Below are 25004 nucleotides of genomic sequence, written 5' to 3' on the forward strand. Positions count from 1 at the left end.
GTTGCATGAACCATGTTTTCTTCAAGCTTCGCACTGGATCACTTCACGCGCACAAAAGCCTTCACAGCAAGCGCCTCTCTCAGGGCAGTGCTGACTGAAACCTGCAAATGTCTCCTCGGAGAGGCAAGACAACAATACGAAAGGTCTTGCAACAGAATCAACGTCAACACATTCCTCGGGCAACGCCGTCAGATCTCTTTACTCCCACACCATGGAGGCTCGCCAACATGCGGCCGAAGCGGCCGTCTTTGATCAATCCAATTTACTTCAGCGAAAGAAGCTCCTCGTTGTATTTTCGGCCCTTGCGATATCGCATTTCATCTGCTTCGTCGACCAAACTGGTATCGGAGTTGCCTTGCCCACGATAGGGCGGGGTCTTAATGCTGAAGACACCATCAGTTGGGCTGGCACAAGCGCTCTGATAGCGAATACAATCTTTCAAGTGTTGTATGGGAGGATGAGCGACCTGTTTGGTACGTCCACTAGCCTGTGTAAACCACCAGGAAATGACTTATAATGAATCTAGGTAGAAAATCCGTTCTTCTTTCCGCCCTCGCGCTTCTCACCGTCTCCGACCTTCTCTGTGGCCTCTCGCGCGATGCCACGATGTTGTACGTCTTCCGCGGTCTATCAGGTGTGGCAAATGGCGGTATAGCGTCCCTCTCAGCCATGATCGTCTCCGATATAGTGACCTTGAAAGAACGCGGGAAATGGCAAGGCTTGATAGGCGCATGCGTGGGACTTGGCAACATGACTGGACCTTTCATCGCCGCAGCTTTTGTGCAACATAGTACCTGGAGAGGCTTCTTCTGGTTCGTCAGCCCGATTTCGGCGGCTTGTGGGGTGTTGTGTCTTCTGGTGCTGCCTACACCTAAGGATCAACCGAGAGCGGATATGAAATTGGTTTTGAAAAGGATCGACTATGGAGGCATCCTCTTCGGAAGTGCAGGGTTGATACTGCTGCTCATTCCTATTGCAGGTGGCGGCGATTACTTTGCCTGGGCATCTCCAATGGTTGTCTCCATGCTGGCCATTGGAGGATGCTGCATCGCAGCTTTTGTCTACATCGAGCACAGCGTCGCCATACTGCCCATGATGCCACGTGAGTTTTACTTATCCCGCAACCGAACATACTCCAACTGTGGACCATCTCTGATTCGAATAGTATCTCTCTTCAAATCTGGCCCGGTTTCCATCATGCTTCTCCAAAATTTCCTCTTCGGAGTTGTAGCCTACTCGCAAACCTACTATCTACCTCTCTTTTTCCAAAACGCCCGCCTCCTCGCGCCTCTTATGTCAGCCTCCCTAATGCTGCCTATGACCGCCTCACAGATGGTTTCCTCCATCCTATCCGGTCAATACATATCCCGTAGAGAACGCTATGGCGAGGTAATCTGGCTAGGCTTCTTCCTTTGGACATTGGGCGTAGGGTTGACATGCATGTTCAATCTCTCCACGCCAATTTGGGCTATGGTTGTCATACTTGTCGTCCAGGGATTAGGGATTGGTGCCGTTTTTCAGCCCACATTGGTTGCAATACAAGCCCACTGTACTAAAGCCCAGCGTGCAGTCGTCATCTCGAACCGCAACTTCATTCGCAGTCTCGGCGGTGCTGTGGGTCTTGCAATCTCCGCTGCTGCATTGCAAAACTCTTTGCATAGTGCAATGTCAGCAGAATTCCGCTCATTATCGCTCTCTTCATACGACACAACCGACTTCAACTCCCTGAGCCCACGGCAAATACTGCAGATTCTGCAGGCGTACGCAACAGCGAGTCGGACGGTCTTCATCGTGAATGTACCATTTATGGGATTATGTTTACTTGGGTGCTTCTTCATTGAAGATAGAGGTCTGCAGAGGCCAGATGAAGTTGGAGAAGATGTGCAATTAAAAGAGAGACATGATGGTGGAGGTGGAGAGGTTGAAGTGAGCGGCGACGGAAGAGACCATGGGAACAGGATCAAAGAAGACGTTGTTGTGTTGTCACGGTGACAAATCACCTTGAACACCTTTCAGCGTTAAATTCGAGCGCGAGCGACGTTATGGTCTTACATAAAACTTCGTTCGTCACATACCCCTCCAGCTACTTGCCCTCTCCCACGCGAACGCCGCTTCATAAACACCCACTTCATCCCACCATTTTCCAATGACCTGCATGCTAACCGGTAAAACGACTCCCTTTTCCACTCCAGGGCCTTCCGTGACTGGCAACATACCAATCGGCATCGCCAACACTGGATGCCCACTCTGATTGAACGGCGCCGTGTTGGAAGTCAAGCCGATCTGCTTTCCAATCTGTTCGAGTGGTGTTGCATCAAAGCTCGCATGACTCGTTGCTACATACGGTAGTGTAGGTGTCAACAATATATCGTACTGTGCCAGAGCCGCGTCGTAAGCATCACGAAGCTGTCTTGATAGATTCGTCGCTTTCGCGAGGAGGTTGGGAAATTTTTGTGTAGCGTACAGACCGTTGAGGTAGATGTTCTTCGTAGATGCATATGCTTCGTTCCAGTTGTCCTGGCCCATGGGATGCAACAATGAGTTCAGCTCGAGCATCTGGTGTCCGCGACGCCCGAACGAGCCTGTGGTTTTCCCGAGAAATCCACCGATTTTCGATATGCCATTCCATATCGCTGCTCCTTTTGAGTGCAGCGGTATCGAGATCTCGGTGACTGTGGCACCAAGGTCTTCGTACTTGGTGACTGCGGTGCGAAAGATTTGGACCACTCGTGGATCCAAGGCTGGTGTAGAGAGCGACTCAGTAATTATAGCGAATTGCTTGCCTTCCAAGGGTCTGTGCATTGGAGTATTCCTGATGGAACTGTAAATAGGTATCTTGGATGGGTGAGGTGCAGCGAAAGAACGATCGTCAATATTGTCCGTTCCGGCAATAGCTTCGAGAAGTACAGCGTTCTCCAATACTGTCCGTGTCATTGGACCAATGTGATCGTTAGTAGGCTCGTTACTTCCACATCCGGTGTATGGCACAAGGCCAAAGGTAGGCTTTAGGCCAACAATACCACAGTTGGCGGCTGGCACACGGATACTACCACCCTGATCTGCGCCAATTGACCCATCGACCTCGCCCAATGCCACAAGAACAGCTGAGCCGCTCGAGCTTCCTCCAGCGCTATAGCCTTTTGCGAATGGATTTTCCACCACTCCAGTACTCGAAGAGTGGCTTGTTGCAGAATGGCACAAGTTCTCACAGACTGCTTTTCCGAGGATTTCACCGCCAGCTGCTAGGATTCGTGTAGTGACAGCTGCATCAACATTCGGAACATAGCCTTTGACGAAGTTCGTACCCAGTAGCATTGGTACGCCCTTGACGGCAATGTTGTCCTTCAAAGCGAACGTTTTGCCGTAAAGTTTACCGTCGCTCTTAGCTTCCTTGTCAACGATTCTGCACTTCCACGCCCATGCACCATGAGAATTCTCAGATGCTTGCGGGAAATGAACATCTTCTCTGGCAAAGCGTTCCTCATCGACTGGGGGGACATAGTCTATACATCAATGTCAGCTTCCGTCATGACTCGCGACGTGAACCACTATGTCCTACCGTCCATAGCCATTAGTAGTTCGCTTGCATCGTGAAATGCGGCAAGTAAGCGTCGATAGTCCTGTTTCTCTTTCTCATCGATGCTGACCCCAAGCTGAGAGCATAGCGCCTCGAGAGTTTCTTTCGTGACAGGGTTGTCATGGCTGGTATCTAGCGAGAAAACCGACATCTCTGGTGAAACCGCAACGCTTTCAAGTAATTAGATCGCGATCGTTTGCCGATGCTACATGTTCGTCATACACTGAATTGCCAGGGGCACTCGGTTATTCATACTGGCAGGCCTGGTGCAGACCCACAGCGGCACTTGTTGATCTGCCATGACTTTAACACCTTGTGACAAATGTTCATTCGTAGCCTACCAGCCACTGATACGTACTTGCCGATATGTTCAGTCGTCTGAATGCTTGCAAGATTGTGTAGTGGAAGCCTCGAAGGAAAGATAACAGTAAAGCGGGGCAGGCGGAACGCTTATTCCCGAGGTCGATCGTCGGGAGAGTCACTTCCGATCAGCAAACAACGAACAGCGCGCCTTGTACCTGATAACTTTTCTGTGTCGTGATTGGTAAGAAACTGCTGATAAGAAATTGACAGGTGAAAAGGAACGGACTTGACGTGCAGTCAAAAGATTGTTGAGTCGGTCCTGGCTGGCTCAACTGTGGATAGCCTTGCGACTTGTACGTATTGACACCGCTCTAAAATCCTACGCAGGTAGCATGCGTTGAATCTACGTTTACTCTTCCTCTTCTATTGTGTTCGCGACCGTGATATCGAATATCTGTCTGTCATGGTTCACGTCGAAGAGTCTCTTCAACTCCCCAGAGACTTTGAAGGTGCGCTACCACACAATCTGCAGTTCTCCTCATACTGATCACTATTATAGGTTTTGGCGAAGATGGTCATGACGCACGATGGCCAAACGGCGCCCGCATAGCAGTTTCCTTTGTACTTAACTATGAAGAAGGTGGCGAGAGAAACCCCATGGATGGCGATGGCATTAGCGAACCCTACCTGTGGGAGAAAGGCCCTTCGGGCGGTGGCAGGGAACAGCGCCATTTGAACGGCGAGGTAAGTTCTGGCTGTACGAACTGCATTTGGGACATACACTGACTTCGTACGTCTACCTCTGCAGCAAGACTACGAATATGGTAGCAGGTGCGGCGCTTGGCGGATACTACGCCTTATGAAGGAGTTCGGCTGGAACATGACCCTGTGGGCCATTGCAGTGGCCATGGAGAGAAATCCCACGTTTGCAAAAGCTTGCGTAAGAGACGGCCATGAAATTGGGGCTCATGGGTATAGATGGCTAGACATATGGGACTATTCACTTGAAGACGATAAGGCGTATATTAAGAAGACATGCAAAGCCTTGGAAGCGGCAACTGGTACGCCCTACCCGATGCCAAACATCTTGTTCAATACTGACGCGCATACAGGCGAATTTCCGGTAGGAGCCTACTTCGGCAGAGGCACGCCAAATACAGCCAGCCTGCTCCCAATCATGTGGAAAGAAATGGGTCACAAAATGCTCTACACATCAGAAGTCTATAATGAAGACTCGCCATATTGGATCGATCTTCCCTGGGAGAAGCAACTGCCTGAATCGGAGAAAGAGGGCCTGTTGATGATGCCGTACAACTACGATTGTAAGCCGCATCTCTACATGACAACATGTCCGATTTAATCTAGTAACATGATTTAGGCAACGACGGAAAGTTTCACATGCTCCCTGGTTTCGTAAGCTCAGCAGGTGCAGTGTACGAGCAGTATCTCAAGGATACGTTTGACTGCTTATACAGAGAAGGTGGTAAGATGATGACCATCCCTTTGCATTCTAGAATAGCTGGTAAGCCAGGAAGGTCGGAGAGTCTGAGAAACTTCATGAACTATATTTCAAGGAAGGAACATGTGTGGGTTGCGACACGCAGGGACATTGCGAAACACTATCGCGAGACTTTTCCCTATAAGTCTGGGTCGAAGACTGGTTGTTCATAGATCTCTTCGTACCTATGGATCTGGATCGAAATGATTATTTGGCCACGCGGATCATGGGCTAGAAGGTATAACAGCCCTCCAAACGTACCCAGATCATGCATTTGGGTGCGCCGATTTCTTACTACACGTGCCACCTGGGCAACCTGGCAAATTAGTCGTGGGGACGCCGCATGGTCTTAAAGGACACATGCAGTCGCTAGAATCGAAATCCCAGATGCAGAGAACCTGTCGCATTCGCTGGATATGCCCGTGCCCGTGAAAACCTGTTGAGACTTTACTCAGGTACACTATCACCTTTTTGGACAGGTCAACGCACTAGCCTCATTCTTGATCTTTTTGCCCGTCGGCTTCTTTCCTCCCGACGCGTTATCGTCTTATCATCGAAGATCTGCCGTTTTCCCAGCATTGCGAAACCTTGCATAGATAGATGGCTGATAGGAATATTTGTCTGCCGCAATGACGAGATGCGCAATTTGTAGAGGCGATCAAGATGTTTATAGCCTGGCAATCACCTCCCGCCGAACAACCGAGGCTCGAATTGGTATTTGCTCAGGCGTGAGTATTCCTGCGCGGTCATGTCTCGCCTTCTGCAACAAGGCAAGGATGTTTTGAGTTCTCCAAAAACCCTCAAAGTCATAGCGCAAGATACCAGCGATCAAGGCGAAGTACGTTATAACAAAGACCTCCTTCCCAGTCCTCCTGGTAAGCCTTGAAATGCATCTTTCAGCATCTCCAAAAGTTAACACAATGCAGAAGATCGGAGATGGCGCTGGCAACATTACTTCGCATACTATCTGACCATGACATTCAGCCCATCCTCGTACAACCTCGGCGCATCTCTTGTCTCAATCGGTTTACTCTGGTGGCACGGCATGATTGCTGCTATCATCGGCTCCGCCATTCTCACCGTTCTGGTTGTGCTCAATAGTCGCGGCGCTGTCAAGTACTTTCTTGGCTTCCCTGTGTATGTCCGCGCAGCTGCTGGCGTCAGGGGAGCGAGTTTGTATATCGTCGTACGAGCTGTGGTTGCAATCATTTATTTTGCGACGCAGACCTACTATGGAGGCCGTATCACGTCGGTGTTCATGCGGGGTATATTTGGAAAGGGTTACAATGATATACCAAACCGCCTCCCAGAGAGTGCGGGGATCACGAGTAGAGATTTGCTGAGCTTCTTCTTGTTTTGGATGGTAGGTAATGTCCACCTTTCTCTCGTTCAAGTCCAAGGCCGACTGAGTATGCTAAAATTAATAGGTTAGTGATATCCATGTACGAACTGTATGTGAGACAAATACTGACTTCATAAACTCATCTTTAGGCGCAACTACCAGTCATGTTCATTCATCCCACGGTACTTCGACACCTCTTTGTTGTCAAAGCTGTCTATACAACGATTGCACTCTTCGGGGTGCTCGCTTGGGTAATCAGTGCCAATGGGGGCAAAATTGGAAGTTTTACGTACACGACCAAGCAGACTCAGCTCTCGGGCTCAGCTCTGATCTGGCCCATGATACAAGCCATCAATTCCGTTATGGGCGCTCTGGCGCCAGTGCTTATCAATCAGCCTGATATAGCGCGATACGGACATTCCTACGGCGATGTGACATGGAGCCAGGGCTTCGGTATTCTTACCAGTAAAGTACTGGTCATGTTCCTGAGTACCGCAACGACTGCAGCCGCTACACAAGTCCTCGGCCAAAGCTATTGGAACGTATGGGATCTCTACGACGCCATCTTGGATCAATATTGGACTGCTGGAGCTAGAGCAGGGATAGTATTTGCGTCTTTCGGTATGATGCTCGCTGTACTTGTCACCAATGCAGGAAGCAACTCGCTTCCCGTTGGTGCCGATCTTACAGGAATCTTCCCTCGATGGTTGACCATTGTGCGGGGCCAGGTACTCTGCGCGATTCTGGCACCCTTACTTGTTCCATGGAAGATTATCGCCTCGGCGACTGCGTTCTTGACGTTCCTCGGAAGTTACACTGTATTTCTGATGCCGATCTGCGCGTGCATGATTGTCGACTACTGGCTCGTTCGAAAGGGTAACTTGCATGTTCCCTCATTGTACACGACTGCATCCGAAAGCCCGTACTCGTACTGCAAAGGCTGGAATATGCGCATGCTGGCTGCGTGGACAGCTGGGGTTGCCTTCACGGTCCATGGCGTCGCAGGGTCTTTGGATGCTGATTCTGTCGCCGAGGCTAGCAAGAATATGTACAAGCTTGGCTTTCTACTATCTCTTTTCATGGGCGGCTTGGTTTATTACAGCTTGTGCCTCATCTGGCCGGTGAAAATGGTGCCTCGAGGGGCAGGGGGAGAGCTGGGGTTTGAAGCGTTGGCAGCGAACGAAGGTTTCTTCGACGACGAGAATGTAGGAACTATCACGGGCGTACGGGAAGGTGAAGAAGTGCATGAGACGCAGCACGGCGCTGCGGATAGCAAAGGGTTTGTCTGTTAATTCCATGACATAGCTGTGAGTAAGCGCTGGAGGGTGTGGCCAAGTGTAACGTGACGTGGCGGGGCGTCGTGCATGCAGGTGTGGCTGGTCGACAAGCTTGGACCACGCGCAACGTCACTGCCACTGCCGGGAGAGCGTGGGAGCTTCACCATGTCCAAGGCAAACATCTCAACGTCGACGCTTGGTGCTGCCTGACTCTGCTCGTTGTACCAACAGGCGCTACCATTGTTCCGCCCAGTGAGCGCGACGACTACACCACCACCACCGACATGTGGGACGACGAGGACAACAATCCGTATGGATCCTTTGCCCGCCATGACTCCAACACGTCCGATATTCCTGGGCTAGCGTCGCCCGCTGCCCGTAAGGCTTCTACCTACTGTCTGAAGCAACCGCCAGCATCACTAGCTGACATGACCAAGTGCCGTACCGCCCCGCGACGCCGCCCTCGGAGGCGTCGTCGCCCGCACAAGAATCGCCCGAGTATGTCTCTCAGCGCGACATGAGCGACGTCGACTACAACGAGCAGGACCAAGACCACGCAGACCCAAAGGCGCCTAAGAAGGGCGGGTACGATGCGCGCGTGGAACAATGGCTGTACGAGCACCCCGAGCAACTCGTCTTGATCACGAGCGCGGGCAAGGACGGTGTGAACTACATCCAGTACACCATCAACTGCGGTGTATGTTAGCCAGGCTGCTGGGGAGCCGCGCAGCTGACACATGGACAGGGCCTCGAAGTCAAGCGCCGATACTCTGAATTTGCATCCCTGCGCGCCGAACTGGTCAGACTTCACCCCACGCTCATCGTACCTCCCATCCCCGAGAAGCATACCATGGCCGACTACGCCGCCAAGCCGACAAAGGCGAAGGAGGATGCCGGCATAATAGAGCTGCGGAAGCGCATGCTGGCTGTCTTCCTTAACAGGTGTAGGAAGATGCAGGATATACTACAAGATGGCGTCTTCTGGCGGTTCCTCGATCCCTACACAAGTTGGGTAGGCTTCGTTCTCTTGTAGATACCAACCCCTTCAACTGACTTGCTTCTGTAGGCAGACGTACTCAACAGCCCGCCTGTTTCCAATATCCCCAAACAGATCCTCAAAGCACCTCCGCTCGATGCCGCGAACCCTTCCCAAGCCCACAGCTACCTTCCAGTCCCCTCGTCTTCCGCAAAATTGAAGTCGGGCGGTACCATATCTAGCTCGGGTACTCCTGTCTCACCAGCCAACAACGCAGCCCTACCTTCAGCAGCCGCGCATACGACACCGGGTCCTGCCATTTTCGGTCGTTTCCCTCCTGAGACGCGCAATATGTCGGAAGAGGAGTTGGATCCATACTTTGTTAGCTTCGAGAACTCGTCCAAAGACCTAGAACACCTGCTGCAAGGACCAATGGAGAAGGTCAACAGACGACTGCTCATGCACCTGGGCAATTGGGGAGAGGACATGGCAGATCTTGGCGCTCGATTCAATGCCTTTTCGCTATCTGAACAGACGCAGTCTCTCGCTGCAGCCATTGAAAAGACGGGACAAGCCGTCGACTCTACGTACATTGCGACGACTGAACTCTCTTCGTCTCTCAGCGCAGGCTTCTCGGAGCCTATGCGTGAGAGCGCGCAATTTGCCGGCATCGTACGTTCTACCTTGAGATATCGAGTGCTCAAGCGGATACAGGAGGACATGACAAAGGATGAACTTGAGAAGAAGCGCAATCTACTCGAATCCCTCGAACGCAGTGAAGCAGAGTCGAAACGATTAGAACAACATCTGAGTGGCGTCGGCCATCAACCTGCCCGAAGTCGCGCTGCATCCAACAGCTCACACCGAAGCATCGGCGAGGCGGAGCAACCACGTAGATCGGACGAGGATAGGGCGTCGATTGATTCCGACTTCCCACCTACACATGGCGACACACCATCCAGCGCACAGGGCGCACCTGATAATCAGTCACCGCCTAGTAGCCCGCACAAAAAGACTGCAAGTGGGAATTTCGTCACCAACAAGCTGTTTGGGTCCATTACACATGCTTTCAGGGGTATGGCAGACGTAGATCCTGAAAAGACTCGAAGAGATCAGATCGGCAAGACACGGGATAGTATGGTACAGGTAGGCTTAATATGTCATTTGTGAAGACACTTGGAGATACTGACCATTACGCAGCTCGAACAAGCGCTGACTGTGGCCGAGAAAGACACCAAAGACGCAAGTGCGGGTGTGATGAAGGACCTGCGACGATTCCAGAGCGAAAAAGAGGACGATTTACGGCGTTACATGGTATGTCTCGGTCTTTACCTAGTGCTCTTGAAAGCCGCTAAGAACAACTGCAGATGGAGTTCGCTCAATGCCATATCGATTGGGCGAAACGAAACAAGGCGGCTTGGGAAGAAGCTAAAGCCGAAGTTGAGAATATTGCGCCACAGCCCTCAGAAGAATACCCCAGGAGATCTGAGGACTTTGAAGCCCGAGAGCAGTGATGGCGCGTGCCATGTCTGTCTGTGTACACCTGGCGATGCATCCTTTGAGCGATTGCGCACCTGTATTGAATATGGCGAGTAGTAATTCAAAGTATAATAACAGTCGTTTGCTTTACCATGTACAACTACTCAGAACTACAACGTAGCTTCGTCGAACTTCAATCACCAGCTTATTGTGGAAATGTTCCCTTAGATGCGCTCGTTGAGCGTGCTGATAGGAGAGCATTCTGAGATCACTCTACACATATGACAAGGACAGTGATGTCTGAGCATGAGAATGCCAGCTGCCAGGGTGGTTTTATACGGCAAGATAGCTCCATGGACGATACTGTGAAACAGAGCTCAACGCAATTCTACATAAGAGAGCTCCAGCAGCCTTGATCTCTTCCCCCTTGTTACGCTAACCATTTACACCCTGCTTCTAGTCAATGTGTTCTGTTACTGTTACATCGCCAAAAACATACTTGTACACGGATCCCCCAATCAGGCCTTCTTGCTCTTCTACACGGCTTCAACAATTGAGAACTCGGCAACGAGATTCAGGGACACAGGTCGCTTCGAACGTTGGATAGTATGCTGCTCATGGATTTGAGGGTTTGGAAAAGGACAGGGATGAGGACTTGGAAGGAAACGCGACAGCGATCATGAGTACGGAAGGCATTAGGGGTAAGGGGTGGAGGAAGGCCAGGGATAAACATGGTTGGTTTGCGAGGATTGGATCAAACAGGACGGGTGATGCGCAGGCAGCGAGGACAACGGTCTGACTGGTGGCTAGTGACTGTGCAAAATATAGAGTAAAGTCATCTCCTCATGGCCGCAAGTCATGACACAGGTTTGATAGTCTCAAAGAGGTCATCTGTATCCGTTCGTAGACACATAGGATTGGCAGTGGCCGGGGTAAACCATGTGGAAATCGGGTGAGTGGCAAAATAGTTGGGGGATCGTAAAGTCCATGATATGCATTGATGGTTAGCAGACAATTGATCTCAAACGCCATCCGTCTTGTCGTTCCCATCCGCAAGAGTTTTACAGGCGCTCGTAGATATACATGCCGATGCCCGCAGAAGCAACTCCGTATCCACCGTGAGGAAGAACCAGGCGAACCAGTAGTTGTAGAGAAACCGCCACTCGACTCCAGCCATGACCTTCGTAGTCATCATCAGTGTGCACCCGCTTATTTCTTGTCCTTCTTCGCACCGCCCTTGGACTTGGCTGTGCCCCGGAACTCCTTCATCCTGTTCTTGCGCTGCTTGCCTGTTGTCCAGTCAGTATGTGTCATGTATCGACATGCAGATCCATCGCCATAATTGCGACACCATGCATAGACGCAGGGAAGACGTACGCTGCTGCCTGCTGGCCTTCTCGACCTTGGTGGCCATGCCGTAGCGTACTAGCCTGTAGCGGGGCTCGAATTTCTTCATGGCCTCGGCGCTGTCATAGATAAGAGCGAAGCCGGTGCTCTTGCCGCCACCAAAGTGTGTCTTGAAACCGAATACGGAGACATCGTCCTTCTTGGCCTTGTACAGCTCACCGAGCTTGCCACGGAGTTCGTCCTTGGAAACGTTTGCGCGGTTGGGGTGAAGGACATCGCTGTAGTATTCCCGTCAGACTCAATCCCCCGCAACTGTGTGCTCGGTGTTTCCTGCACTTACACGACCATCTGACGACGTCCGAGGAGAGGGTTGCGGATGAACTTGCGCGTGCGCAGAGTAACTTGAGAGTCGGCCATGTTGGAAGGATTCGACCTGCAACACGACAATTAGCCGTGAGTCACAAGTACAATAGGGCGGGCTTGGGTCTGCAATGGACGTACTGGACAGAGATCGATCTTGCTGTTGTCGATTACCTGTGGTTAGCTGGCGGCAAGATGGAGATGTCGAATTTGCTGCGTCGTGTCGGCGGTCGGCAGTGCGCCTCGCTTAGTCTGCCAAGGCGCCCCGCTACAAAGTTACGTAAGCAGATGCGTGCTTGGATGTTCTTTCCCCTCGTCAAAATCAGAACATACAACTAGGCTGCACGACTAGGGAGGCTGAGACACATTGAAATATTCTAGCTTACGTGCCGAACAAAAACTATTGTCGCTTCCATGGACGCACCATCCAACCTACCGCAGCTACTTATCTTGCAACGCCAGTATTTCCAGCTGGTCGAACCACACCAATTAAGATGGCCAGATGATGCGATACTAAAAGCGCCAAACGTACAAGTGTGGCTCTTCCACAATCTGTTCGATGCAGCCAATATCACATCACTACCCCCGGGCCGCTATCGGTTGAGGATTCTCAAACAACTTGTCGCAAAACTCGAGAGGTCGATCACCGACCCGGAGGAGGATGTATGGTCTCCTATCTCCTCACCATGGCTTTGCCTTCGCTGTAGCCAGCCATCTATCAAGTCATAATAATCATCTTGCAATCGCAAAGATTCCATGCAGCACTTGCTGACCTTTCTCTTCGTCCCAATTATAGGAAATCTCAGATGACATTATGGAAGCGATGACTATTCTGCTTGTTGCTGATCTGCCCTCCGAAGCCGATGCAGCTCAGCAAAAAGCATTCGTGACGTACTCTTACCCCCATCATTCAATCGATGATAGCGTAACGCACGAACGTACGGTAACGCTACTTGAAGCGCGATCCGTCATCTCCTCGTCTGGAACGACTGGTCTCAGAACTTGGGAAGCCGCCCTGCTGCTCGGGTCGCATCTCGCGTCCGAGGCTGGCCGACCGTTTGTATCCGGGAAGAGATTGTTTGAACTTGGCGCAGGAACTGGAATGCTGTCCATTCTTTGCGCGAAGCACTTGGGGGCGACCGGCGTGGTTGCCACAGATGGCGACGAGGCTGTTGTCGATGCCATCAGAACAAATCTTTTCCTCAACGGACTTGATGTCGATGACACGTCCCGGATTCAAGTGCGGACAGCCGCACTGAGGTGGGGCCATCCCATTGACGCAGCGACTTTTCCCGAAGACTATGGCATGAGCGTACCAGATGTTGTAGTGGGAGCAGACGTCGTAAGTCATCGTCATTGCAGCCTCGTGGAGAAGTGGATCTGACAACGTCGCAGACATACGACAAGTCCGTCATTCCGCGATTGGTCTCGACTCTGGGAGAATTCTTCTACTTGAACCCAGCGCTCGAAGCTCTGATATCTGCGACGATTCGCAACGAAGAAACGTTCGAGACCTTTCTGAACGCGTGTAGTGGGTCTCTCCACGTCTTGTTTTCCTGGCCATGTTACGACATCGGGCGAGTTGTTGCTGACTTTTGTGGGGTAGGGCGGAACCGTTTCAGCTTCGAGCAGGTTGATTGCCCACCGGTGCCTGAACACCAACAGAAAGGGCCGTTTTATCCAACTTCGACCCCGATCCAACTGTGGCGTGTCACTAGAGGGCGATACATGGACGATGCGTTTTCTGTTTGAGACCAAGGTGTCGAGAGAGAAAACTCTTGACCGACATATGAAGGTACATAGACGCTGATGGTGGCGGATTGCAGCATAAAGAAAGGTGTGTATTTTGAAGCCTAAGAGATTTTCTGGTGATTCACCATGTTCGAGACGGTGAAGGCCCTTCTGAAGACCCGGTTGGCTCTTTTGTTGCGCGGCCGCTAGGATAGAGTTACGCGAGTAGACAATGGACCCGCATCTAGTTATGCACAGTCAAAAGTCACTCAACCGGAGTGCTTCAGAGATGCGGATTATCGGCAAGGAACACTCTCTATGTATAGCGGCTCGCAAGCCGACTGGTGAGCTGGATGAAGCCGCGAAAAAAGCTGTCCAAAGCCCGACTAAGGCGTGGTGAGTCGATTGCGAAAGAGGAGCCGCGCCCGGTTACCGAACGGAAGGCTGTGATAGATACGCAATATGGCTTCATTGTGTTGAGAGAGCTCGCAACACAGAGCAGGCGTGACGGTGTCGCGTCAGCGATACGCACCCGAGTGGGCAGTGGTGTGTAGTGATGGTGCCCGCTGCGAGTCGCACCGAGTTGCACAAGAACGTGGACCTTTGGTGGTCTTCCCGTGTGCATGCTCGGCCCGCAATTCGCTGCAACACGACGGCTGCGACGTTCCCATGCACAACGCTGCAACGGCGAAAGGATGCACTCTGGCCAGGCTTCCCCACCGTGGCTGCACCGGCAAAGATTAAGTTGTAGCAAGGCACCGTGGTGGATGCGAGTGGGGGGTAGTAGGGAGGAGTCAGCGGGCAGCGGGTGCCGCTATGGCGTGCTAGATGATCTCAATGGCTCCATCGTGATGGCTATCACGAATCATCCCCACACGCGCAACCATATCCCGACCGCATATCTAGGCCGTCGTCGTCAACCATGTTCTAGAACTGCCCTCAGGTACTCGCAGGCGCCGGTCTCGTAATTACTTATTGACCGCAATCCCGCACTCCTCTTGCTATCGATCTCGGATACATTGCTTGTTATCCTGCCGTTGAAAGCCGCCTGCCCCGTGGAAATACTCGGCTTTGCTGTCTCTCACGAACTGCTGCTTATCGCCGCGCACCCCAGCCCAGCCCAACCCGCGCATCGTTCCCGGAACTATACTGCACTCTATCCTTCCTTCCTTCCGACGTCGCACGTCCCGTGTCTGTTGAAGTAAGCTCGTTCTCCTGGCTTCTTGGTGTCGCCTCTCAACCTCGTCGATCGATCAAGGCCCCTTCTTGTACATCGTCACGATCTAGACACGCACTATCGTGTTCCTGGCTAAGACGTTGGCGCAGAACCCAAGCGATAAGGATCCTAAACAAAGCCACGCACGAACCTTCCGTCATATCAGCAGCTGGTACTCGGCGGCCTGTGTCACCGCTTCTTTGCTGCCCTACTTCCAGCCCTGTAACGACATCGTGCACCGTGCACCGTGCGCGATTACCACAGTGAGGCTTTTAAAGTTCTTCTGCATCCATCATGGCCACACATCACGTTCGTCACCCGTCTCATCAATCCAAAAAGTCGCAGCCAGCGCACGCACGGCCCTCTAGGCCTCTGTCAAAGCGGACCCAGTCCCACGGCACCAAAGCCGCCTCCAAAGCCGTTCATTACAAAGAGACTGCATCCGACGAGGACGAGGACTCAATGGCCGTAAGTTTTTTGAACTACTGGTATGTTGTCGTCATCCAAGTCCTCGCGACTGCGCACTAATCTTGTGTTGCAGCACCGTCTGCGAGAAGCAAATTATTGTTCCCAGTAACTCTGTGCTCTATTGCTCGGAAAGGTATGGCCCACACCCACTCTATGATGCACAGGCCACCCACTGACATGCACACGTAGCTGCAAGAAAAAGGACACCGAGAAGAGCCTTACCTATTCATACGATCATTACTCACCGCCAACTACGCCATTTGCCAACTTCACGTTCGACGAGTTTGCCTTTCGCGACATTGTACCTCAGCGCTCCCCCACTCAGCCTGAGTCAAAACGCTCGTCATGTGCCTTCTCCGACATCTCGTCAGACGATAACAGCGTCGACCGGTGTCAGCGTTTCGACTCGGAGGCATCAAAATATCTCCGCAAATTCCAATCACCTGTCTACTTCCCCGATACCGTTCGACCGCGCTACAGCCGTAGCTCTACTTCACAAATCAGCTTTAGCGCCGCCCCCTCGCTGTCACACACCCCAGCCTCGTCAGTGAGCTACTCGCTGCCATACACGCCCGCCACTACGCGACCTCTTCCACCCAGGACTAAGCCGTCGCATAGTGGGTCTTACGGAGCCAAATCAATTGACCTCGTTACCCCAGTGACGGCTCCATCGAGTCCAAAGTCCTATTCGCACAAATCGGCGGCTTCCATATCAAGGACGTCTGCTAGTACAATTGAAGGCGAGATCTTCTACGCCAAGTCACCAGTTCCTGAGCCATCATTCGCTAGTGGCAGTCTTGGTCGATTACTTGCTTCAACACCTCGTTAAACAAGTGCTGTCTCGAGGACGCTTGATCACAAATCGCCCCTCGGGTTTTTTAACACAACCTTTTCTAATAGCAGGCCACGAGCGCATGGCTATGCGGGCGTAGCCTCGATACTCTTGGGACATGTACATTTCGTTTCCACAACAAAAGTCTTTTGGTCATCGCGTAGATGGCCCTCCTTTGCGAATAGCGATATACCAACAAGCCTTTAGATCTCATGGAGAAATGAGGATGCATGTAAGTAGATAGAAACAATGAATAGATGTCAGTGCCAATGTTACGCACATTCAATCTATGCAACCGTCTCCGCAATGTAGGTTAGCATTGCCCGCCACCATCACTGCAGCCTTTCACTAAGAAGGCTATAGATCCGAGAAGAAGAAATTGGGATAACAAAGCCGGCGAATCTGGTAACTCCCCTCTACCAGTGTCCACCGAAAGCGTAATAACGACCAGCCTTCCATAGCCTTCTCAACAACCTCAAACATTTGTTGCATCTCCTTATCCGAGCTTTCCACACCCCTGCAATCTCCTCGTCATCTCATACTTTGCATATACGCAACGGTCTTGTAATTTGTCGATCACGACTAGGTATACACGCAACATAGAAGAGGAGAGCGTATAGAAAGGTTAGTCATCAGCGAAGGTGTAAAATCTCCTGAACACTTACTATTCACAAGAGCTATGCCGAAAAGAGTAAACTTGGGCTTATCCTACCCCGCAGCTGCATGGCTGCGACTCGCACAGTGAAGGGGAGGGGGGAGGATGATCAAGAAGCTCACAAAAAGTGTGAAGACTTTGTGGACTCTGGCGTCATTAAGGCCGGCAATGGTAGACGTTTACATCAACAGATAAATAACGCCTCTCTTTATGGCAAGCAGACCTGCATCCTATATGGACTATGAATTAAGTAAGGAATGTATGTACAAACGCCACCGCATGCAAATAAGGAACGCTATGCTATGCAATACCTCATCCGGAATCCTGTAAATACACATTATCGGATGTTTCTCGTGATCCTCCCTCTCCAATCATCATCGTTTGTAGTAGAGCGCAGTGCTTATAACCCGCAGTTACTAGTAGCGACCTGAGCGTACTGGGCATCGATACGTCCCAGAGCCGCAGCCTGGCCGTTTGTAAGCTCGTCCATGGCTGCCTTGGCGAGGTTGAAGCCTTGAGCAGCATGGTCGACAGCGAGAACGTAGATGGTCTTTCCGTTGTAGGTAACGCCGTAGCATGTACCACACTAGTATGTATTGTTAGACAATGAAGATGAGGAAATGTAGTAAGTGTACGTACCTGTGGGCTGTTCCATCCAGCAACACCCATATATCCACCGATTTTAGGGAAACCAGCAACGTTGGCTTGAGTTTGCCAGTTGTACTTTGTGATGAGGCCGTTGGAGCCGTCCGAGCAGGCGAGCGAGGTCAAGGCGCGGCTGCCGTCATCGTAGCCAGTATCGTAGCTGACAGTGATGGCCGAAGCCAGACTGGCAAAACCAAGGATTGCCGCTGAGGTGATGCTGGAGAACTGCATGATTTGTTGGTAGATGGGTAGAGGCTTGGAGAATGGAGGTTTGGAAGTCGGAGGGCTGGTTACTGATGATGCGTGTCTTGCAGTTGCGAGTACATTGCCATTTATACCATCCGCCATGTCGAAGCCTCCACTCTACGATCCGAGGCTTCCACCTCGTCTTTCGTCATAATGGCAATCTTTACAGGGTGCCCAAGCGCGAACGCGAGCGACATCCCGGAATGACTTACCATTTCGACCGCACTAGCTTCAGCGGTCAAAGCAGATGACCATGAAATAGCGGCGTTTGGTGTAGGTTAGCACAGATAAGCTTATAGCGCCAAAAGACACGAGAATTAATGCGGAGAGTTGCGATATTTTTGGCACGCTAGCAGCGGGAGAGGCTTTCACTAGCTATAAACGGTCCAGTAGACGAGGAAAAGGCCCGGAGATACGGATGGTTGCATTCAATGTGCCATAATAAGTAGCCACGGACAGCGATCAATAAAACGATGCTGCACCCCACCGGCACGCGTGCACGATGAATCTCACGAGATTTAGGTATGATGTCGTGACCGGACGGGGTCTGAAGGCGACGCACGTATAGTCTCGGAAGTGGCGGCAGCCAAAGCCACGTCGACGAACACGGAATCTGACTACCACCGTCAGAGCGTCACACACGATGCAGTAATTGTTGTTGCTCAGGGGAGGACGTCGTCGAGTTAGCTGTCCGTTAGGGTAGCGCTCACACCAGCAACGATTACCTTGGTCAGCAGATGAACCTTGGAAGCGTCGATTCACCGCCCATGCAGACCCCCATTTCGGCATTCACGACACGAGATACAACCGTAGCGTTTTCTGATTGAAGTTCGACCAGAATGTTCTCCCTGGGAGCTGCGATCTCGTGAGAGCGGAGCCTTGACCTTGGAACACAGCCGCGGAACAAAGCGTCGGTTCATTCGGTACAGTATACCAGGCCCGTGGACGCTTTGACTTCCGAAGGCGCGAAGCAACCAGGTGCAGATAGAACCTTGGAACGGTCGCCACGCTTTGCGCAACGGAGGAAGGTGCCGAGGAAACTCGGTGGTATGTCATGAGATCTGGTCGTTCGGAAAATGTGTGGCAGCGCCGAGTGCAGCACCAGAAGCTGTTGACGCTGTTGCTTGTTGCGCTAGTCTTTCGGGTGACGGAGAATTTCTCAAAGCGGAGCCAACGGCTCGTTAGCTACCTACGCTCCAGATATCGCGATGGTAGGTGTCCACTGTCACGGCAGTCGCTATGGATCCACGCATGTCACGGGTGAGATGACAGGGCGGAAATAGCGCACGACTTCCGTGCACGCTCTCCAAAACATCTCGCGTTCCATCAACGACCAACAGCGAGTTTCATCCCTTGGCCAGAAACGCATTTGCCATGGAAATAAGGGTCTGGTCTTAGCTCCTGGACAGCCACAGGATCGGCCTCAGGCTCGAAACAGCCATACCCGAGCGGCAAGTGGCTCAATACAGGCGCCCATGGCAAACATAGCCAGTAGCAGACCTCTGCATTGTGACACGTTGACCGCCCTGTTTCCCCAGATCTCGCTTCAAGCGTTCAGGCGTCAAGAAAGCGTGCCTTCGCGACGCCTGAAGTCTCGAAGGTGTTATGGCATGGCATGCGTATACCGACTGATCCGCTCAACAGGCGGCAACTGTTTCTCTATATACTATATAATGGACGCAAATGTGCTCATTTGGCTCGGCAGGCAGGTCCACGTTCTTCTCTTCTCACTACCAATTACACACCAAGACAACCTTCGTTTCTACCCGCATTTTCTTAATCACCAAACGAGCTAGTCTCTTTACCAACAGACCAACCATAATGCATTTCTCAACCGTCTTCGCTGCTTCGGCCATGGCCAGCGCTACCTTCGCAATGGATCACAAGGTCATTGTCGGCAACAAGGCTGGCGATCTTGTCTTCAAGCCAGACAGCCTCAAGGCCGCTGAGGGCGACACTGTCACCTTCTCGTTCTGGCCCAAGAACCACTCCGTCGCTCAGGCTACCTTCGCCAACCCTTGCCAGGTAAGATTCTCCATATACGAACTGCGTGTGGGACATACACTGACTTCGTACGTCCAAATTTAAAGCCTATGGACGGTGGCTTCTTCTCCGGTTTTGTTCCGACATCTGATATGGAGAGCGTCGCCAGCACAACCTTCACCTATGAGGTCAAGAATGCTTCAGCTCCCGTCTGGTTTTACTGCTCTCAGGGCATGCATTGCCAGAATGGCATGGTCGGTGTTATCAACCCCCCGTAAGTTTCCCATTTATCTTGTAGTCGCTTGCTTTCACTGACATTGTCTAGGGCGTCTGGTCCCAACACTCTTGATGCATTCAAGAACGCTTCTGAGAAGGCCACCGAAAACGTATCGCCTACATCAACCGCCGGCACTGGTGGTAAGCTCAACGAAAACGGTACTTCAACATCCGAGTCACCTTCACCTTCTTCAGCAACAGGTGCTGCGTCCCATCTCGCTGGCAGCGCTGTGTTCGCGGGTATGACGGGTCTGTTCACCTTCTTCATGCTCTAAGCGATCGAGCTTGTAGTGCGAAGCAACTGTTATACCCCAGCAAAGATGGAACGAAGCTCTGGCAGACAATGTGCATTAGTATGGTGGAACACCATCAAGAGAAAGTGGCAAAGTATAGGTATTCTTGGTGTTAATTGTATATGAGTATTGAATGAAATAGTCAAAACTCCAACTATGTACGATCGTGTAGTGAGCACTGCTAATTGGGTAACGTACAGAGCTGCATACATGTTGGTCATAGCAGCATGACTGCTAAACGATGGCGGAGCCTAGGTGGCCTGTTAAGAGTCAGCGAAAGCTGTCGAAAACAAGCAGAAGTGTAATGTGAGGTTGAAATGCAAATCAGACATCCAAGGAAGGTATTCGCGCTCATTGACCATCTAAAGTAGGTTCGATTGATGGCTAGCGTGGAAACTGCGAATGTGGAATGCTTTTCATCATGGTGCAGGGACGGGAAGTTGGGAGAGCAGTAGTACTTACAAGAGCAAGTGCTCAAAGCAGAGAAACTGATGTCAATGAGAATGCGACACAGGGGCGAGCGCTGAATACGCTTGCAGCTGCAGAAGAAGAAGAAGAAGAAGCACGTGAACTGAAGCAGAGTGCAGGAAGCTAAAAACTTTCAAGTGGACCCGATCGGGGTTATGTTTCGCCGGGGCCGCAGAAACTTGTTGATGTTCAGCGCATGCATGTGCTTGTAATGCCGGGCGTGGCTTCTAGAGGAACTGCCTGGACACAATCACTCAGAGCTATGCCCCGCGTCAGTTTCGACATGTTGTTGTCACATGTTCGTTGTGTGGGCTAGTGTTCCGATAGGGCTCACAACTCAATCACAACCTTGCGAAAGCTGACACCCTCCTTCTGCTTCTTGTAGCCCTCCGCCACAGCGTCGAGTCCCTTTCCAACTACCAGTGGTTCTGGGCTAAAGGTACGTGCGCGAAGTCAGTGTATGCCTCACACGCACTTGGTACATAGATACTTACACAGCTTTTAGTGTACCCCTTTCTAGCGCCTCTGGCACCCACCGAGCCCAGACAACGTCACCGACGTACTTGTCCGCCAGCGCTACACTTGGACCGAAGACGCTTGTGCCCTCGATACCTTTTGGAAGGCCCTCTGCATCAGGCAGCACAGAGCCATAACGTCCACCGAGCTTCTCGTATACTGGTGCCCAGGCAGCCGCAGCATCCGGTGTACCAATGGCGTCACAAACACCCGCGAATTCCGTGCCTTCGAGAGCAGCGATGATGTCGTGGGCGACCTTGGGGTCCTTGTAGTCAAAGGCTGCTGTTGCGCCCAGGCCTTTGAGCTTCTCTAGGTTGTGCTTGCTCGCTACGCTGACGACCTTTACACCGGCACCCGCGGCTAGCTGAATTGCAGTCGCTCCAACGCTGCTCGAACCGCCCCATACCAACACTGATTTGCCCGTAGAAGAGGGGTTGGAGGATGGCAAGGGTAACGCGAGGGTCTCCTTCTTGAAGAGGCATGCGGCGGCAGTGGAGACGGCAAGAGGTAGCACCGAGGCCTCGGCGAACGTCATGTGCGATGGAATCTTCGATACGACGAGCGCGTTGCAAGCAGTGTAGAGCTGAAATCCACCGTGCGCGGGGTCGTTAGTCACGAGTGAGAACGCGTGTCTGTACCATGCTGTTAGTTCACAGCCCCGCGGAAGCTCTCAAGGTTGAAGGCGGAAGACGAACCCTAGCACCCGGTCGCCCTTGGTAACGTGTGTAACGCCCTCGCCAACTTCGTGCACCTCACCAGCGACGTCAGTACCACAGACGTTGGGATACTTTTGCAGGAAGATGCCGTAGTCCTGGATTTTCCCTGCTCTAATTAGCAAACTCATTCCTACTAGAAAATGCAGATACTCACAATCTACGGGGTTAACGGCAACGGCGTGGTTCTTAATAACAACCTCGCCCTTGCCTGCCTTTGGCATGGGAGCTTCCTTGACCTGGAGCTGGCCCTTTGCTTCTGGGATCCATGCTGCTTTGTTTGACATGATGGTGGTAATTCTTGAAAGATATCGTTTCTTGGGAGCAGAGTACAGACACAGATGTGAGGCAAAAACGATGGCTTGTACCTAACTAACGAAAGAAGAGACAGCACCGGTGTACGACGGCGCAACACGCTCGCCGATGCCGTCTACCCACCTTCGATTACTGAGCCTCGGTAGATCTCCAGTTCATGCACACAGATCGAACCCCACATTACGCTTTGTTTTCGAACGTGACTACAGATCCGTTTAGCATGTTAACTGGTGAGCTGGTTATGCGGTGACGTTATCTGAGCAATGATGATGTATAGCGCTATGTCATCGTTGGTGGATTTAAACGGAGTTTGGTCGCCTTGTTCCATGCTCACGGTTCGAGCCGGGGAGTGCCACGAGTGAACACCAACAGAAACGAGAAGAAAAAGAAGCAGTAGAGTAATATGAGATTAGGTTGCGGGTTGAAAAGAGTTTCGGTTTCGGAGAACTATTTGGGTTCTACGCAATCGCGTTCTTGCTCTGACACGTGGCTACCTAGTTACGGCTTGGAAGCCTAAATTGCATGTGACTTGGGTCCTCGAACAGACTCGATGTCTTCTACTTCATTCATACATTTCAGGTCTTCATCTTGCGATCTATATACAGAGCATTATTGAAACCTGGCTACCCACGCCAAGATTCGAGTCAAGAAGGTACCTAGGTATACATGCGACAGGTTGTGTTTGCATGTAGCTCTCTGCATAGTTCGCTCTATCTGTTAATTCTTCTTTTGGTTTTATTGGACAAGACAAGCTTTTAGCCTGGAGTGTATTCTCTCACATTGCGAGTTTTTTGCGGGGCATGCGGGCGTGTGTAGATACAGACTTAATTACACATCAACAGCTTGTTGTCACCCCATACACAATATTGTCTATCACAGCCTGTAATTCATAATGGCCCATTGCTTTAGAGATTGCAATAGATTCAGGGACTGCATGAGGCTACTCTGGATGCGATCGTGAACTCGTTAATGTCTGGTATTTGCTTAACCTATCAAGTGTAAAAGGCGAGATGTGATAGGTATTCCAATTCATGTCGGCTCCTTATTCCAAAACTGTTGGCTTATGTTGTCCTGCCTCATTTACGATCTCTGCAGATTTCATGTGCCTCCTGTTCGGCCGAGCGTTGTCATAGGTGTGCAGCGTGTACGCCACCAAAATTTCTCAAGAAGCAGCCTGTCCAGGGCTCCGTGGGCTGCTGCCACAACTCGGCCACTCGTGCGCGGCTTAATATTGGGAGGTATGAAGCTCCAGGTCCTCTCCTACCAGGGAATCGAGAAGTTAAGTAAGTGACAAAACCGCGGCAAAGGCCTCGTAAAGGCTGAGAGAGCGATAAGCGTGCTGCCGAGTCATTTGTGACGCGTATCAAGCCACCGTCTGATTCAAGCGCCAATGCCCCGACAAGCGCAGTAGGTAGCAACACCAACCAATGTGGAGTGGCATTGCAACGGCGCAGCCGAAGCAGATGGCCATGCCGCACTCCGATTGACTTTTGTTGGTTTTCCACCACTACAACCACCCTGCTACGAAACCGTCCGTGACCGCCTCGCCGAAACGCCCGCGTACTGCGATGCTTACTTGGCCTCGCTGATCTGCATCTCGCAATCGGTCCTGCGACCTGATCCCCACCATCCTCATCAACTACCTAGACAGCGACTCTCCGCCGGCTTTCCTCGCGTTCCAAGATACCTTCTTCGCCACGATGAAGCTACCTCCCATCGCGGTAGCCTGTCTTTCCGCTCTCGCCATAGACTCATGCAGCAACGTCATCGCGCAACGCTTGAAAGCATGGAACGAATCTAAGCCCTTCGTCTTCGACCGCGTCCTCTTTACCCAGTTCGCCATCATGGTCGTACTCACCGCGCCCATCAACTACCACTGGCAGAATTGGCTCGAGCGCGCGTTTCCGGGCTGGAAGACCGTCAAGCAAACAAGGGCTGTAGGCGAAGGTGAAGAGGAGAAGGGCATAATGCTGAGAGGTGATGGAGAAGGAAAGGGCATTGTGGAAGAAGAGGTTAGAGTGAGGAACTGGTGGAATATTTTCAAGAAGTGGTTTACGGACGTGAGTGGCCTATGCTCCAATTGTGGTGACGGATTAAAGCTTACGAGATACAGTGCATAACCATGGGCGCGCTACTGAACCAGTCAATGTTCCTGATTCTGATTGGTCTCATGAAGGGCAAGACAGTTGCGATGATTGGGCAAGACTTCAGAAACGTAAGTAGGCCCTCTGCCGAAGGGCTGCTGTGTGCAGTGCTAATACTTAAAACAGGAGCTCGTCGGTCTCATCTTCGATTCGTACAAGGTCTGGCCGATTGCCAACTTCTTTAGCACCACCTTCATCCCTGTCGAGCGTCGTATTGTCTTCCTCAGCTTCTGCGGTTTACTGTGGAACATATATCTGAGTCTGGTGGCAGCTCGATTGTAGACGTACCAAGACGCAACATACCAGATTCCGCTTAGAATAAATACAAGGAAGATGAGGACTGC

The 25004-nt window shown here is 51.6% G+C and overlaps 11 protein-coding genes across 11 annotated transcripts; 7 read left to right on the forward strand and 4 right to left on the reverse strand.

Moving 5' to 3' along the window:
- Window positions 1-2067: 2067 nt before the first annotated feature.
- On the reverse strand, window positions 2068-3728 carry J4E90_009104 (uncharacterized protein; the record flags this gene model as incomplete). The annotated part of the gene is made up of 2 exons (XM_051438625.1): window positions 2068-3503; window positions 3560-3728. The coding sequence occupies 2 exons, from the start codon at window positions 3726-3728 to the stop codon at window positions 2068-2070; spliced, it is 1605 nt and encodes a 534-aa protein (XP_051287288.1).
- Window positions 3729-5081: 1353 nt separating this feature from the next.
- On the forward strand, window positions 5082-5551 carry J4E90_009105 (uncharacterized protein; the record flags this gene model as incomplete). Its single annotated transcript, XM_051438626.1, has 2 exons — window positions 5082-5202; window positions 5259-5551. 2 exons carry the CDS (start codon window positions 5082-5084, stop codon window positions 5549-5551), a joined length of 414 nt encoding a protein of 137 aa, XP_051287289.1.
- Window positions 5552-6884: 1333 nt separating this feature from the next.
- On the forward strand, window positions 6885-8012 carry J4E90_009106 (uncharacterized protein; the record flags this gene model as incomplete). Its single annotated transcript, XM_051438627.1, has 1 exon — window positions 6885-8012. The coding sequence occupies one exon, from the start codon at window positions 6885-6887 to the stop codon at window positions 8010-8012; it is 1128 nt and encodes a 375-aa protein (XP_051287290.1).
- A 269-nt stretch (window positions 8013-8281) lies between these two features.
- Window positions 8282-10487, forward strand: J4E90_009107 (uncharacterized protein; the record flags this gene model as incomplete). The annotated part of the gene is made up of 6 exons (XM_051438628.1): window positions 8282-8375; window positions 8435-8694; window positions 8743-9009; window positions 9064-10119; window positions 10174-10287; window positions 10341-10487. The coding sequence occupies 6 exons, from the start codon at window positions 8282-8284 to the stop codon at window positions 10485-10487; spliced, it is 1938 nt and encodes a 645-aa protein (XP_051287291.1).
- A 1174-nt stretch (window positions 10488-11661) lies between these two features.
- J4E90_009108 (uncharacterized protein) lies at window positions 11662-12216 on the reverse strand (the record flags this gene model as incomplete). Its single annotated transcript, XM_051438629.1, has 3 exons — window positions 11662-11741; window positions 11830-12077; window positions 12140-12216. The coding sequence occupies 3 exons, from the start codon at window positions 12214-12216 to the stop codon at window positions 11662-11664; spliced, it is 405 nt and encodes a 134-aa protein (XP_051287292.1).
- A 1045-nt stretch (window positions 12217-13261) lies between these two features.
- Window positions 13262-13911, forward strand: J4E90_009109 (uncharacterized protein; the record flags this gene model as incomplete). Its single annotated transcript, XM_051438630.1, has 3 exons — window positions 13262-13501; window positions 13555-13690; window positions 13766-13911. The coding sequence occupies 3 exons, from the start codon at window positions 13262-13264 to the stop codon at window positions 13909-13911; spliced, it is 522 nt and encodes a 173-aa protein (XP_051287293.1).
- A 1489-nt stretch (window positions 13912-15400) lies between these two features.
- J4E90_009110 (uncharacterized protein) lies at window positions 15401-16403 on the forward strand (the record flags this gene model as incomplete). The annotated part of the gene is made up of 2 exons (XM_051438631.1): window positions 15401-15574; window positions 15777-16403. 2 exons carry the CDS (start codon window positions 15401-15403, stop codon window positions 16401-16403), a joined length of 801 nt encoding a protein of 266 aa, XP_051287294.1.
- Window positions 16404-17461: 1058 nt separating this feature from the next.
- On the reverse strand, window positions 17462-17937 carry J4E90_009111 (uncharacterized protein; the record flags this gene model as incomplete). Its single annotated transcript, XM_051438632.1, has 2 exons — window positions 17462-17647; window positions 17701-17937. 2 exons carry the CDS (start codon window positions 17935-17937, stop codon window positions 17462-17464), a joined length of 423 nt encoding a protein of 140 aa, XP_051287295.1.
- A 1836-nt stretch (window positions 17938-19773) lies between these two features.
- J4E90_009112 (uncharacterized protein) lies at window positions 19774-20486 on the forward strand (the record flags this gene model as incomplete). The annotated part of the gene is made up of 3 exons (XM_051438633.1): window positions 19774-19977; window positions 20043-20209; window positions 20261-20486. 3 exons carry the CDS (start codon window positions 19774-19776, stop codon window positions 20484-20486), a joined length of 597 nt encoding a protein of 198 aa, XP_051287296.1.
- An 816-nt stretch (window positions 20487-21302) lies between these two features.
- On the reverse strand, window positions 21303-22488 carry J4E90_009113 (uncharacterized protein; the record flags this gene model as incomplete). Its single annotated transcript, XM_051438634.1, has 4 exons — window positions 21303-21405; window positions 21467-22120; window positions 22184-22310; window positions 22359-22488. The coding sequence occupies 4 exons, from the start codon at window positions 22486-22488 to the stop codon at window positions 21303-21305; spliced, it is 1014 nt and encodes a 337-aa protein (XP_051287297.1).
- Window positions 22489-24216: 1728 nt separating this feature from the next.
- On the forward strand, window positions 24217-24942 carry J4E90_009114 (uncharacterized protein; the record flags this gene model as incomplete). Its single annotated transcript, XM_051438635.1, has 3 exons — window positions 24217-24576; window positions 24630-24731; window positions 24787-24942. The coding sequence occupies 3 exons, from the start codon at window positions 24217-24219 to the stop codon at window positions 24940-24942; spliced, it is 618 nt and encodes a 205-aa protein (XP_051287298.1).
- Between the last annotated feature and the right edge of the window lie 62 nt (window positions 24943-25004).

Source organism: Alternaria incomplexa, assembly GCF_024043165.1.
Source record: "Alternaria incomplexa strain BMP 0042 chromosome Unknown scaffold_15, whole genome shotgun sequence".
Classification (NCBI taxonomy): domain Eukaryota; kingdom Fungi; phylum Ascomycota; class Dothideomycetes; order Pleosporales; family Pleosporaceae; genus Alternaria; species Alternaria incomplexa.